At 43.0% G+C, this 14479-nt stretch overlaps 1 protein-coding gene across 4 annotated transcripts in view; it reads right to left on the reverse strand.

Moving 5' to 3' along the window:
- SDK1 (sidekick cell adhesion molecule 1) overlaps positions 1-14479 on the reverse strand; it is a 445458-nt gene that overhangs the window by 34484 nt on the left and 396495 nt on the right. For all 4 annotated transcript variants that reach the window (XM_089477071.1, XM_089477072.1, XM_089477069.1 and 1 more), the window contains exons 36-38: positions 5474-5589; positions 2417-2603; positions 2172-2309 (exon numbers count right to left, since the gene is read on the reverse strand). In XM_089477071.1, the coding sequence (XP_089333197.1) occupies positions 2172-2309; positions 2417-2603; positions 5474-5589 (441 nt within the window). The remainder of the gene's footprint in view (positions 1-2171; positions 2310-2416; positions 2604-5473; positions 5590-14479) is intronic.

Raw genomic sequence — 14479 nt, forward strand, 5'->3', positions numbered from 1 at the left:
AACTTCCCTGGGTGCATACGAAACAGTACCTGTATGCTTCTAAACCAGGGGTGGGCAAAGTATGGCCTTTTGGGGTGTCCAGGGGGTGAACATGTGGGGTTCTGCTCCAAAATGCCCCTAAATACATCCGATAGGATTTCCATAACATTTAGAGCTCAACAAAAACTGCAAATTGCAATTGCAATTTTGAAGCAATTACATATTAGCTTTCAAAAGGGACAGAGCTTCATCCACCCCTCAGCAAGCCTTGACCTCGCAGCCTCATGTTCATATCGTGGATTTCCCAATAATCCTATCACGAAGCACGGCATCTCCTCATGACTAAACTGGGAGCTATACAGCCCCCCAAACAAGGAATATAATCCAGAGCTTTATATCACGTTGTCTTTCCTGGATGGGAGAGTCCCCAGCTTTGTGTCAGGAATCCATATTTTCTTACTGCCCTATCATGCGCAGCAACAGAGCTGTTCTCATCTAAAAGAGTGCTCTCCTTTGCCAGGCATGGCCTCAGCCTGCCGCCTCAAGGCAAGAGACCTCCCAGTACGCATCGTGCAGATAAGTCAATTGCATAAAACCCAGGTCTTTGGATGGAAGCAGAATCCCCTCCGGCTCCCCATAAATGATTAAATACGTATCCCGGAGCATGAGATTGAATCTAGACTCTTTAAATAACACCCAGAACTCTTCAAATGAAGAGTTAATTCCAGACCTGGTTGATAACACTTGACCCCCAGTGACTCCCTTGTAAAAGATTAATGCACTGTAAGTTTGGTAGGACAGAGCACACAGCGGAGGGATCCCAAAATATCCCAGCCTGTTGCAGCTCCTCTCCTCATGTTTCCTGATTAAAACTACACCTTTTCTGCACTCGCACTTCACGCTGAACCTCTTGCCTGTGCTAAATGGTAAAGGCCTTTTTTGTTCTCTTGCTTTCATTTGGTTTATTTTCAGCACACAAGCCATGGAAATGCAAGACAGGTAGTCAAAGACAGTTTCTCTCCAACCCTCAGCTGCCCTCTAAGGATGAAAAAAGAGAGAGCGAGAAAACAAGAAAAAAAAGAGAGAGCTCCAACAATACGAGTGATTGCTCCTCTCTTTCCTTTGAATCGGCAGGAATTAGTTGAAGCCGAAGACCTGATTGGACCCCTTGCAGCCCTCCAGAAACATAAAATAAACATTAAATCACCTGCACAACAAAACCTTTTAATCTTTTTTTTTCAAATTTACCTTCAGAATGATCTTATATTCATTTGCAGACAGATTATCAATTCTTTCTTGGCGGTGATTTTAGAAAATTAATCACACTATTTAGGCTCCCAGTCAAAGAGGAGGAAAGATTAAAGCCAGGGCTGGATTAAAAATGCTAGCCGAGAGTGAAGCAACCCCGAATGCGGCTGAAATACTGATTGGGATAATCAAGTCATTTGCTAGAGAACAATATGGTCGAAATAGCTCATGTCAGGATTATTATACAGACCGAGTGCCGGGTAGGAGCAGGTAAAATGGGGTCTCCAGGTGTTGAATTGCCTCTCCAGCATCTTTCAACATTGGTTATGGCTGATGGAAGTCGCAGTCCAACAACATCTGGAGAGCTACACTTTGCCTTCTTCTGGTATAGTGAATGCAAGTGGGTCTCCTCAAGCATGTCTGGACTCCTTTATACAATCTATTTAATATCTTTATACACTCATTTTCAGGGGTACAAAAATACTTTCAAGATGGATCAAAACAAAACAAAGAGTGCTGGTGGCCAGTAAAAGCAGAGGCAACTCCTTTGCTATCTGACTTTCAGACTAGAAAATTCAGTTTTCTCTGTAATTGTACCTTTGGAATGGATATTCCTTCCAAAAGTACTGACAGACAGGAGTAGATTTTCAGAATGCAAACGTATTAGTCTTAGCGAGGTTTGAGCTGGTCTGCGTCACTGCAGCACAATGGATTTGATGACATCCAAAATACTGGTGGGTACAATGCATACTGCTTTTGTACTGGGAATGCACAAGGAGCCTCTCAGAACACGTTGTCCAGCCATGGCACCCACTGGCATGTGCTGATACAGTAAAATGGAGAGGATAGGCCTGGTAGATACAAATGGAGGCCAATCACACATGATTGATGGACTTGTCTCTTCCTCCCAGTATGGGCAGAGCAATCCTTCCTGGTCGTCTTACCTTGAACTGGGGCCAAAGGCTCATAGATCACTCGATATCCCTGCAGAATACCATTGGCTGCAGCTGGTTCTCCCCAGGATACATTGAGCGTAGAGCAAGTGATTTCAGAGAAAGCCAAGAAGCTGGGAGCACTTGGAGCTGAAAGAAGTATGGAGAGTATGCTCAACAGCAGAAGCAACATTTTAGGCCATGAGTACCACAGATCTCCCCTTAATCCACAAAACTGTTTTTATATATATTCTTACCTGCCTGGTGTGTTCTGCCCTGACCAGGGCTACTTTTTGGCCCATCTCCTGCTGCGTTGAAAGCAGAGATACAGACCAAATATTTGGAGTAGCTGGTCAGGTTCTTCAGCCGGACACTCGTCTCTGGGAGGAAAAGGACCTTTACTTTTTCTGTGTCATTCCTGCTATCCTCTTCCCAGTAATAAACCTAATTGGAAGGGGGGGAAAGCTTATTTTATTTGGAAGTTTAGCGCATTCATCACCCATAATGTCATCATCTGTTCCTCTGCTGCCACTTGTCTGCCCAATGACTGATCCCCTAAAGCCCAAATTCCCAAAGCGCCCAACTGTATCCATACATATCAGAACTCTGGATAAGGAGCAAAGAAAATTATTTCAAATGGATAGAAGGGAGTTCTTCTCTCTCATATACTGTAATACTAGAACTTGGGGTCATCCAAAGGAGAGTTCAGACCAGACCAGACCAGACAAATGACCCATTCCCATAATGTAGTATTTTATGGAATCTGCTCTCTTGAAATGTGATAATGACAGTTGGATGGCTCTACAAGAGGATAAGGCCAAGCAATAGTGGAGGAGAAGTGCCTGTTTGCCATGCTGGCTATATAGTGACTGCAGGGTTCTGCACACCAGATGCTTACAAGGGCCAAAGAATAGGGGATGGTTATTACCTTCAAACCTACCTGTGAGTGCCCAGAAAGCATCTGGTCAATCCACTGTGGAACAAAGAACAGTGAACTAGATGGGCCCTCATGGCTATGTAAGTCATGGCCTCTTTTCAGTGCCTTGCAATGTAATTACTATCTCTTAACACAGTGCCCAGTAGTAACAATACAAACACAGTCTCCTCAGCCTGGTTGTTCTCCTAGCAGGACTCCCAGGTTGGCTCTGAAAGAGCGACTAATGAGTGTATACTAGTTAATCTATCCTATCTGAGGTGAGCCAAGAACCTGACCTCCACACCCAGCCAAGAGTCTGCTTTGGTGTTACAAGCCAAGCTATTAGAACAGCCTGTGTGCAAACAAAAGAGAAAATATACAAATGGTTATAGCAGGTAGCTCCCTTCTGCCAAGCTGTAATGCCAGATTATTTTCATTGGCTCAGCTTTCTTCATTTGTGGGTCTAATGCACAGGCAGAAGACGTGCCAGGCAATGAACAAGAGGCAGGCTTTGAGGCTCGTAGTAAGTGTGTGTCCAATGCAGTCTCAAAGATTTGCTTATAGGGCTGCAATAAGCCCTTGGCAGGGTCTCATCCAAGGTGTGATCCTGGATCCTGTGCAACTACTGGTGGCAATGGCCAGGAGTGCTTTTCTTGAGCTGGTGATGGTGTTGGTGCACCAGCTGTACCCTTCCTGGACAAAAAGGACCTGGACAGATCTACTCTGCTGGCAATATCCAGTGGAGATTACTGCTAACACCTTTTACTCAGGGCCATCTTTGAAGAGTACCTGGAAATGGCAACTGGAATGCAGTAGGGTCATTCAAGGCATAAATGTCCAATTTTCTGCCAAGTTTGTTAGCTGGTGGTGTTTTTGATTCTTAAAGCTCTAACTGATCAAGATGTATGAACCCATCCTCAGAGGGCCTGCTTCATGTTCTCCAACAAGATGGGGATGACTGTACCATAAGAAGTCTCAGCTTGCCTCTTCCCCATTTAAACTTTGGTTTTTGGAAGGGATTTTGGAGCTAATTCACTGAGAAAGTCTATGTTGCTGTGGGTTATTGTACACTGATTATGCTGCTTGTTTGTCAGTTGTTGTTTTAATGTTATTTTGTTTGTGTGGCTGTGCTTTTAGGTTACCACCAGTTGCCTTGTGGGTTGAGTGTGAGTAAAGGGCAAAATATACAGTGGGCCCTTGATATCTGTTGGAGTTTGGTTCCAGGACACCCTGCGGATATCAAAACCTGTGAATGCTCAAGTCCCATTATATACAATGGCATGATACAATGGTGACCCTTATATAAAATGGCAAAACCAAGTGGGTTTTTTTTTGGGGGGGGGATTATTTTTTTTGGGGGGGGGGTTATTTTCAAGCCATGGATGATTGAATCTGTGGATGCAGAATCTGTGGATTTGGAGGGCCAACTGTAAATGCCATAACCAAATAAACAAATATAAGGTTCATGAGGACTAGAAATTGCAACCATCTTTTTGCTTGTTGGATCTATGAGACACACAATTTAATTAAAGTGGTTTTGTTCAGAACATCTGGCCAAAAGCCATAGGGATGTTCTGATGACACTGAACATTAATATGGAAAGGCAACAAACCTGTTTTAAAATTGTGTTATGCTGCCGATAGCTTTAGCGAAAGGTCAGAACTACCCTTCCCATCTCTGTTTGATCCTTGCTCTGTTCTCCCTCTCAGGCAGCCACTTGTGTTGAAAGATCTCACCACTGTAAACACAGACACCCTTCCTTCTGAGGGCCACTTCAATTCCAGATTCAGAGGTGGCATCCATGTGAATACCAGTTTGGGAGGCAATGACTTCAAAGGAGGACTCCTCCTGCCCTCTTGTCCTGGTGATGAGATTCTAGAGGTATCTGATGACTGGCCAATGTTGGGTCCAAGATGGACCTTCTGGTCCAATCCAGCAGAATTAGTTTTACATTCCTATTTTTCAGGCAGCAGAGCCAGTGAGGGTGGGGAGACCCTAATATACCCCACCATATGTGAAGATCCCATCACTGTCTTCCAGAGTCTGGTTGGTCACTCCCAACTAGATAAAACCCATTGATTGTATTGTGGAATGATGAAATCAACACATAGGTTAATCCACTTGATTCAAAGGGTCTACTGCAGCTAGGATTAAGAGGAGGATTTAGGCCATAGTATGTACATGAACTGAAATCCCAGGTACTTACGTGCAGCAAAGCAGACCCCTTCACTATACCCAGACATGCACATGCAATGTTTTTCTTACACCTGCCTAATTCCACATGTAAAATTTCTTCTAGCTAAAAAGGCATCTGGCTTCTGTTTCTGTTCTCAAGTCTTCCTAAGGGAAGAAAGGTTAACGTCATACCAAGATGTAGTAGAGGAGTGCACACACTTGCCTTGTAACCTTGTATGTTCCCATTCTGGCTGTCAACAGGAGGAGGGTCCCAAGTGACTTCCAGCTGGCTGGCAGAAAGTGCATTTATCTGGATATTTTGAGGCGGCATCGCTGGGGCTGGAGAAAGACAACAAAGAGAGGTAGGGAGGAGAATTAGAAGCGAACACAAGAGCCATCACGACACACAGGTTGGAGAAAGCATAAGGCAGGGACAGGGATTGTTGCAAGCACACAAGCTGGATTTCCCAGAGGTGGCTGTTGCTATTTGCAAAGTCTTTTGAAACCTGAACCCCTCTCCCAAAGGACTCTTGCTTCCCTTTTCTTTCCTGCTATTGTTTCTCTTCCCTGCCTGGCTTGAGGGTTACAGGGAGCAGGGATCTCTTTCTTCAAAAGGAAATGCTGCTCCCAGGCTTGTTAGGCACAGCGCTGGGTGCTTTCTGCTTCTTGAAGCTGAGCAGCTTTGAAAACAAAACGATACCTTACTTCTGAAAGTGCCCACAGAATTATTCAAGAACCAAGCAGCAATTAGTTCAAGATGAATTCATTCAAGGACTTGTCATGTAGAGAGCTGTTCTTAGCAGGGATGCTCCCAAATTGAGGAACTCGCTTCTCCAAAGGTCTTTCAAACACTTTTGAGAAGAGTTGTCAAACTTTCCTTTATGAACTAGCACAGCATCCAACCATCAGGGAGAAGGATACGCAGGCGTAAGGGGATTTTTCATTAGGCTGGGTATTGACTTTTATTGTGTGCCAGCTCTGGATATTCACTTCTCTTATATAGATGCTGTAGGTGAGATGGCACTAGCCAGCCTGCTTGCCTTCCTTATCCAAATCAATCATGGAGTTTTATACACCAGTTGGGAAGAAACTCAAACAGGAGTACTTGTTGCACTCTCTTCCAGGTAAACACTAGATCATGAACTGGCCATGGGAGGACATGAGCATCTCTCGAGAGGGGATGTGGCACAACTCACAATGAAGACATTAAAAACTTCTGCAACTGGCTTAGGGCTGATGCCACGTGACAACATTAATGCAATTTGACAACATTTTAATTGCCATGGCTCCATCCAATGGAATCGTGATTCATCGCTTGTTGTGGAACTAGCGCTCTCTGACACAGAAGGCCAAATATCTCACAAAACTACAAATTCCAGAATTCCAGAGCATTGAGCCATGGCAGTTAAAGCCATTCAAACTGCATTAATTCTGCAGTGTGGATGCAGCGTGGGATTTTTGATCGCATGGGAGCGACCACCTTAGTGATCTCCTTCCTTCTCACTTTCCTTCATGATGCTTAAGCATGGGCCTTTTTCTTCACTGTGCATGGCTCAGGGCTGCTTTTTGTCTCTGGCCAAGCGCTCAGCTGTGAAAGTAGCTCTGCACTGGTGCATATCACTTCACACTATCCTTATATACCAACAGATAGGTGTTTTGTTAGTATTATTCCATTGCTCTATTATTTGGACCCTTTAATGGAAGGCAGACCTCCCTTAGCATTATGCACTGGATGTTATCTTTCTCAAGCCAAGCCATCTTTGCTAGCAGCAACAATAGCTGCCGACCAGCTACTTTAAATTCCGCTTGCCCAGAGGATGCCAATTCATCCATTCCTAATCTCCTGACATGTATATTAGCGAGAAACACATTCTAGACCTGAGTTAGATGTAATACTGCTCAGGGATATCTGGGAGACGTCTTGAAGAGTGCAAGCGCAGAGCAGCTCCTGAACGGGGGATCAATTTGCCTTTTGGAAGAGAGACTGCCCAATGCATCGCAGTTGGTATTCGTCAATGGACGAACGACTGCATTTGACAGTCCGAATCAGTCTCTGCCTACTTTCTCTTCCAGCTCAGGGCGGCCAACTTTCACAAGGGGAGCTCAAACAGGACATAAAGGAAGCCATGTGCCTCTTTTCTTGCCCACAGATGGTATTGTAATAACCTCTGCCCACGGTGCTAGAAAGCAGAGTCTCTTTGCTCTATGCCCATTTAGCAGACGACAAATGGAAGCCGTAAAACGTTTGCCACCCATGCAAGTTATAGCCCAGGTTATCTGCTCTTCCCGTGGGCTCCTTCTTTACAGACAGTGACCTTCACGAGCCACATTACTATTATATATTTATCTCTTTTTGCTCTCTTCCTCTCTGGGGTTATAAAATAAAATAGTAATTAACACCCACTCAGCCTGACACCAACTATTTATTTTGTTCTAACTGCGCTGTTTCCGTATTATCGCTGCCCACCCCGCCGTTAATGGAAATGTTAATAACCAGTGCCAGGTTGTTGTGACAGATGCTTGGGCTCATTATCAGAAATTCTTATTTACCGCTCCATTAAACGACAGAAACGCACACCCAAAAGGGGGAAAAATGGAAAAGGAAATAAAAAAGAAAACCAGAATAAGAAACAATTCAGTCAAAACTAACCAGAAGAATTTGAAGAGCTATGCTAATAATCCAAAATATCAATAAAGTCGATGGGATTTTCTTTTGCGTTTGCCGTGGCAAAACTGCTGTTGCGCAATTAAACAACGAAAAGCAAAAGTAGGTACAACCAGGCTAATATTTGATTAAAATAAGTTGCATAATCATTTATTGTGCTTGTTATTTTAATGGTCTCTTAAAACCAGATGAGCAAAGAAGGCCGCATGCCCCACAGAGGCAGAAATGAACATCGCTTCATAAAAGATTTCCCTGGATGTATCTCCATGTATAACAGTGCGCTTGATGTCAAGATAGGGGAAGAATATTTAAAATGGTCACGCAACACGATTTGGAGTTTCAAGAAACTGTGACAAGAAGAATCCTGGACTGACAAGAATATTTACACTTTGTGGGGTTTTGCACAAAATTTGCATGAGGTGCTTTGCATCAAAAACAACATTTTCTGTACAGAAAACAGCACTTTCTGTGCAGGGAGCAATACTTCTACATAGAAATACTTTCTGTACCGAAAATGCTGGATTCCATGCAAAGTGCTCATGTGTATGGTATGTGTATGGTGTGTGTAGAAGATCTTTTTCCAAACCCATGTGGAATTGACCAGAAAATGGCTAAAGCCGCCACAATGCATAACCGGATACAAGAACATGATTCTAACAACCAGTGCGCAGAAAACCAAGGCCTACAGGGAATCTGAATATATATAAAACACAGAATGCATACAGAGGTTTGAACATAAAGAAATAAGTATCCAGAAAAACAAAAACGGTTTGTGAAAAGAAGCAGAGGAACGTTCAACCAAACATTGGAACAAAGCAGAAAGACATCATAAAGTTGACAAATGTAATCTAAATATAGATAGGACTTCTAGATCATCTCTTGGTTTGATGTTTCTTCTTCAGTGCTCTTTCTCTACACTGCAAATTGTAAGGTGGGAAAAACATCTTTCCAGCTGGCTTAAAGCACTGGGAGCGAAGGGTCAAGGATTAATATTCCTAAAGATCTCATAAAATGTAAATCTGTTGAATGGTTTGTACTCTCCAAAAAGGATTTCGCTGCTTGTTTGCATAAATCATTATTTCTCTGTTGTTCATCTGTCTCTGTACATCCACACCTCTGAATCTGTTCAATGTTTTGTATATATTTAGAGTCTCTGTGGCCTTGGTTTTCTGCTTACTGATTGTTTGCTATCATCATGTTTTTGTAACTCTATGGATTTGTCTTACACGCTCTTGCACTTGTTTCCTTGTACAGCATTCGGTTTTTGTTTTGTATTTACGGCTGTCTTCTTCTGTGATATTGTTTGAAACAGCTACGCTCAGGGCTGCCTCAAACGTTACAACAGTAATTCAAGGTTCCATAATGAAAGGACCTTATGGGTATATTTAGCCTGGAGAAGAGAGGGTTAAGAGGTGATATGATAGCCCTGTTTAAATACAGTATCACATCCCTTCAATGTCTTCCACTCTCCAACAGCCCTTTCTGTCAGGAAATTCCTCCTAATGTTGAGGTGGAATCTCTTTTCCTGGCGCTTGCATCCATTGTTCCGGGTCCTATTCTCTGGAACAGCAGAAAACAAGCTTGCTTCCTCCTCAATATCACATCCCTTCAGGTATCACCTCTTAACCTTCTCTTCTCCAGGCTAAACATCCCCAGCTCCCTGAGTTGTTCCTCATAGGGCTTCATGGTTTCCAGACCCTTCACCATTTTAGTCACCCTCCTTTGGACACACTCCAGTTTCTCAATGTCCTTTTTGTATTCTGGTGCCCAGAACTGGACATAGTATTCCAGGTGGGGCCTGACCAGAGCAGAATAGAGTGGCACTATTACTTCTCTTGATCCCTTGAGATATTTACAACTAAAGCTAAGCATGTAAGCACCAATGACATACTTAATGCCTCAACCATTTTTGCTTCTCCCTCAAGGGACTGAGATGTGTTTCAGCTTAAATCCAGGTTAAGCCCTGCTGTGACAGGAAACATGTCAATGGCCCTCTCCACTCCAGCAGGTGCCCATCTGGCTGCTTGACAATGCCAGGCTGTAAGCGCCCGCATCTGAATTAGTTACATACAGTATTAAAATCCAAGAGGGTGTGAAATCTCTACACCGGCCACATTTTGATATTCCAAATAAGCTTTCACAGGTTTATAGACAGCTAAGCTCTGACACCTCTCATCAGTAACTAATGCGGAGAAGAGGCTAGCATTTCTGCCACTGTGTCAACCGGCTTTATCTTAGAGCCGATCCAGACACAACAATGATTATAACACCACAAACCTACCGACACCAAGCATGTCCACAGATGAAGGCTTACTGGCACCCATCCCTCTGGGAGCTATTCAGTGAAAAATTAGAGCGCAGGTATGGGCTAGGAAATAGAAACATTATTCTCTGCATCCTGATTTTTCTGCAAATTACAATGCACCATCCAGTTTCCATCATACGTTGCTTGGCTTGTGGACACTGATAGCTTGATTTCTCTTTATGTGTTGGCTTCTTGATCAAACCCGTGAGTAGTGTTCCTATATTGTGGTGCTGTGAGATTCTGTGTATAAAGAAAGCAGTGTCAAAACCATCAGAGCTCAGAGTAGCGACTTGCAAGCAGCATGCTCCCGGCACCAATGGCTGCATCTGCAGTGGAGAGAGTCAGCTGCAGAGTGTTTTTCTGAACACTCTGGGAGATGCTAAGCCTCAAATTCTTCCAAACAACGGCAAAAACTCAAAAGAGGCCAGCAGTCACTTCTGGTTTTGCAAAACAAGCCATCCCTTAAAAAATGTTAAACAGTCCAGGGGCACCCTTTTGACTTTCTGCAGAATTTTTCTAAAGGTTTTGCCTGAGGAAAGAAAAATGTAAATTCCTTAGGACTTTTCAGTCAAATTTCTGTAGCGTATCTAATCAGGATTTTGTTATGGAAGTGCACAGTTTTTTGAGGCAGGGAAGAAAGCAGGATATCAGAAGGGTTGGTTGTGCCATGCTGACATCAGTGGCATGAGAAGGACCTAGCCTGCTATCCGGATAAAACCTGCAGCTGTTTTTTGGCTGGTGAGCGTGAGGAGTTGGGAAGACCCCAGGTTTGCAGAAATAGTCTAGATAGTCAACATACAGCTGTGGTCTGCTCTAGGGAGAACATCTTAAAAGAGCTGGGGCTGTCTCAGTTGTATGGGTGCCCACAGGGAGGGCAACCATGGAGCCAGAATCCAAGTGGGACTTCTCTCCTCCACAAATACTGTTGCTAGATTTGCAAAATAGCAATGAGGGAACATCCAAATTCATGACGCAAAGCAACTAGCAAGTTTGTGCTCTACCCAAATACAGTACCAAATGAACATCTTGATTTCAGTTAATTTAGTCATGTATTCTCGGTAAAATTTGGATATTGTCCACAATCATAAATTACATGATGCAGACATTTCTGTGTTTATGAAAATAAGGATTTCTCTCTCTCTCTTTTTTTTGGCATCTCATTCTGTCTCTACAGAAGGACCCTCTAATAGGAGACATCCTTTATAACAAGGGGCACCTGCCAGCCTATAAGGGACAAGGTTCCTGGCCCTCCGATAAAAGACATCTCTTTTAATAAGGGACATCTGGCAACCCTATCTACAAATGTGATTTCAATAGAGCTGTAAATTATAGCAGAGAGTGGCCTAGGTTAATTTGTTTGAATTCATAGTGCTGCCTTTTCCTTTTAGTCCAGGGACTGTTTCTATATCCTGCAATATCTTAAAACTTGATGCTGAGCTTGGAAAGTTCATTTTCATAGAATCATAGAATCGTAGAGTTGGAAGAGACCACTAGGGCCATCCAGTCCAACCCCTGCCATGCAGGAACTCTAAATCAAAGCATCCCCAACAGATGGCCAGATTTTGCCTCCTTGTTTCCAAAAGTTAAAAGTAACTACTTTTCAATAACTTGGGGGGAAATCTCAACGCTCCCCCACACACCGCCCATGATGTTGTCACTTGACCATGCCCAGTGGCACATGAGATGGTACTCGATGGTCTATTTCTCCACTATTTAGTAAGGGGACACTGTTATAACTAAAAAGAGCAATGAAAAATTACCATTACATTGCAAAAGGCATTGTCTCTCATCCAAGGCATTGTCTCTCATCCAAGGCATCATCCATTGCTATCTTCGTAGAAAGCTGTTCCACTCTTATTAAGTGAAAAGGGGAATAACCAGTAACTGTTACTAAGCCTGGGAATGATGTTAAAGCAATCCTGTGGGGCCCAGAAAAATATATATATTAAGGAGATGGGGCCCTGAAAGGAACCATCCCTACATCCCAAAGTAAGAGAGAAATAGCCCTATTACCCATATTTTCAGGGACGTCCTGCATGTAATATACCACCCATAAGTCAAATTCATCACAGCTGGAATAGAATATCATATGTACCTTCTGTCTCAGAACGCCAAAGTACTGTTGAAACTATACAGAAACCAACATTCGCCCTCCCTTTCACTACGCACTTTCCCATTTCTGAATTTCGGATCTGTCACCCTTGGGTACCGGTAGCAGCTTGCAAGCCATTATTCTTCCCCGCACAGTCCACTGCACACCAGTCCTTGCCAAAAAGACTTCAAAAGTTTCCTGGGCTGATAAAGTCCATTCTGCAGAAAGGATTATGCAAACTACGACCGCCGTCCTAAGCGCAGACTCTCGGAAAACCCACACCGGGATTTGCTTCCGAGAAAACACAGTCAGGATCAAGAGGTAAACATCTCCGAAAAACTGCCCTGATTTTCTTGATCTATACTGTCTGTTTCTCTTTTGAAAAATATCAGTTGGCCTTTGAGAGAGATTGCAAGAGAAAGATTCTATAGTACAGATATTTCTAGTCTAGTTGTCTTCAGCCTTTCCAGGATGGGATCCACTTTTAATGCCAGCTTCCTGGGAGAAGTCTCTATTTAGTTCTCTTAGCTTTTTGCAAAATCTCTGTCTTTTATCTAAGCCGTTAAAAACCTCACGATGCACATTTCTCCAAGCATCTAAGATGCAACATAATAAACCATGGTAATTACAATAAAACTAGTAGACAAATCTACACAGCGCGTAGATGCAAAATAAATAAATAAAATAAAGGCACCATAGAATACAAGAGTTAAAGCCATATTTTAAGGATTAAAATTGTTGTTATGTGCCTTGAAGTCAACTCCATGTTTATGACAACCCTATCACAGGGATTTCTTGGCAAGGTTTATTCAGAGGGCGTTTGCTGTTGCCTTCTTCTGGAAGTAGCCCACAGCACCTGCTATTCCCCGGGAGTCTCCTTTCCAAAAACTAAACCAGGTCTCTGCCTGCTTAGCTTCTGAGATCAGACACAATCTGGTGTCTTCAGGGTATTTAAACATCCTAAAATAGACCAAAGTAAGGGATGCTAAATACTAAAGCTCAGAGGAAGGCAAAGGCAAAGGAAACCCCCCTCTGAACAAATCTTGCCAAGAAAACCCCATGCCATAAGTCAGAAATGACTTGAAGGCGCAAATGTTATAGATACAAACCTATTTTAAAAACCTAGCGGAACAGAAAAATCTAAACCTAATGCTGAACAGATATTGGTGTAGTTTGCCAAGTGAGCATCTCTTGAGAGAGAATCCCAGAATTCACCACCCTCCAAACAACAGACTGAGACAATACTTGAGACATGACTTGTGGTGGTGTTGCACATGCAACTCAGCGATGAATTTCCTCCCAAGAAATGCCAGCTGACGACCATTTTAGATTTCTTTGTCCATACCTGCTAGGTATTTTTAAACTTGGGGATTCTACAGAGCCATCATGAGTACTAGCATCACCACTGCAACCCAGCTTAGATCAGGTCATTATATAGTTGTGGGTCACAACACAACAAATCCACTCTTCTAGCGGACCTACTGTAAAAGAGGAATGCATGTTACTTGAAGACGATGGAACTAGTAATTTAGGCTGAAAGTGTATTTGAAATTCCCTCAAAATAGCATTTCTTAAGAAACCATTTGGGACTGTAAAAAAATTAGCTAGAAGGATGGACTGAAGAGAAGGAGGAAATGTGTAAGAGCAAGCATTCACTATATGGCTGCAACTGCACTGAAGAAATAATCAGTGTGACACCATTTTAACTGTTATGGTTCAATGCTATGGAATTCTGGGAACACTGAGATATTTAGCCTTCCCTGTTAGAGGTCTCTGGTGCCACAACAAACTACAATTCCCAGAATTCCATCGCATTGAGCCATGGAAGTTAAACTGGTGTCAAACTGGACTATTTCTGCAGAGCGGATGCAGTCCACATTAAAAGGCATGAGTTGCAGTGCTGTGTTAGTCTGCATCAGTATGCAAAGGGATCTTGCAGCACCTTTGAGGCTAACAGAGAAAGAAGTTGGAAATATAAGCTTCTGTAGGCTTAAGTCTACAAAAGCATTTGATTGCATCTGATGAAGCAGACGTTAAGTCTACAAAAGCTTATGCTATCAACGTCTTCCTGTCAGTATGTTAAGAGGTGGCATTTCACATCCAAAAGGCATTGCAACATTCTACACAAGGCATGTGTCCATAAACTCTTGTCATCACTCATACATAA

The sequence above is a fragment of the Sceloporus occidentalis genome, unplaced genomic scaffold (assembly GCF_023333645.1).
Source record: "Sceloporus occidentalis isolate IW3139 unplaced genomic scaffold, rSceOcc1.0.p SCAF_10, whole genome shotgun sequence".
Lineage (NCBI taxonomy): Eukaryota > Metazoa > Chordata > Lepidosauria > Squamata > Phrynosomatidae > Sceloporus > Sceloporus occidentalis.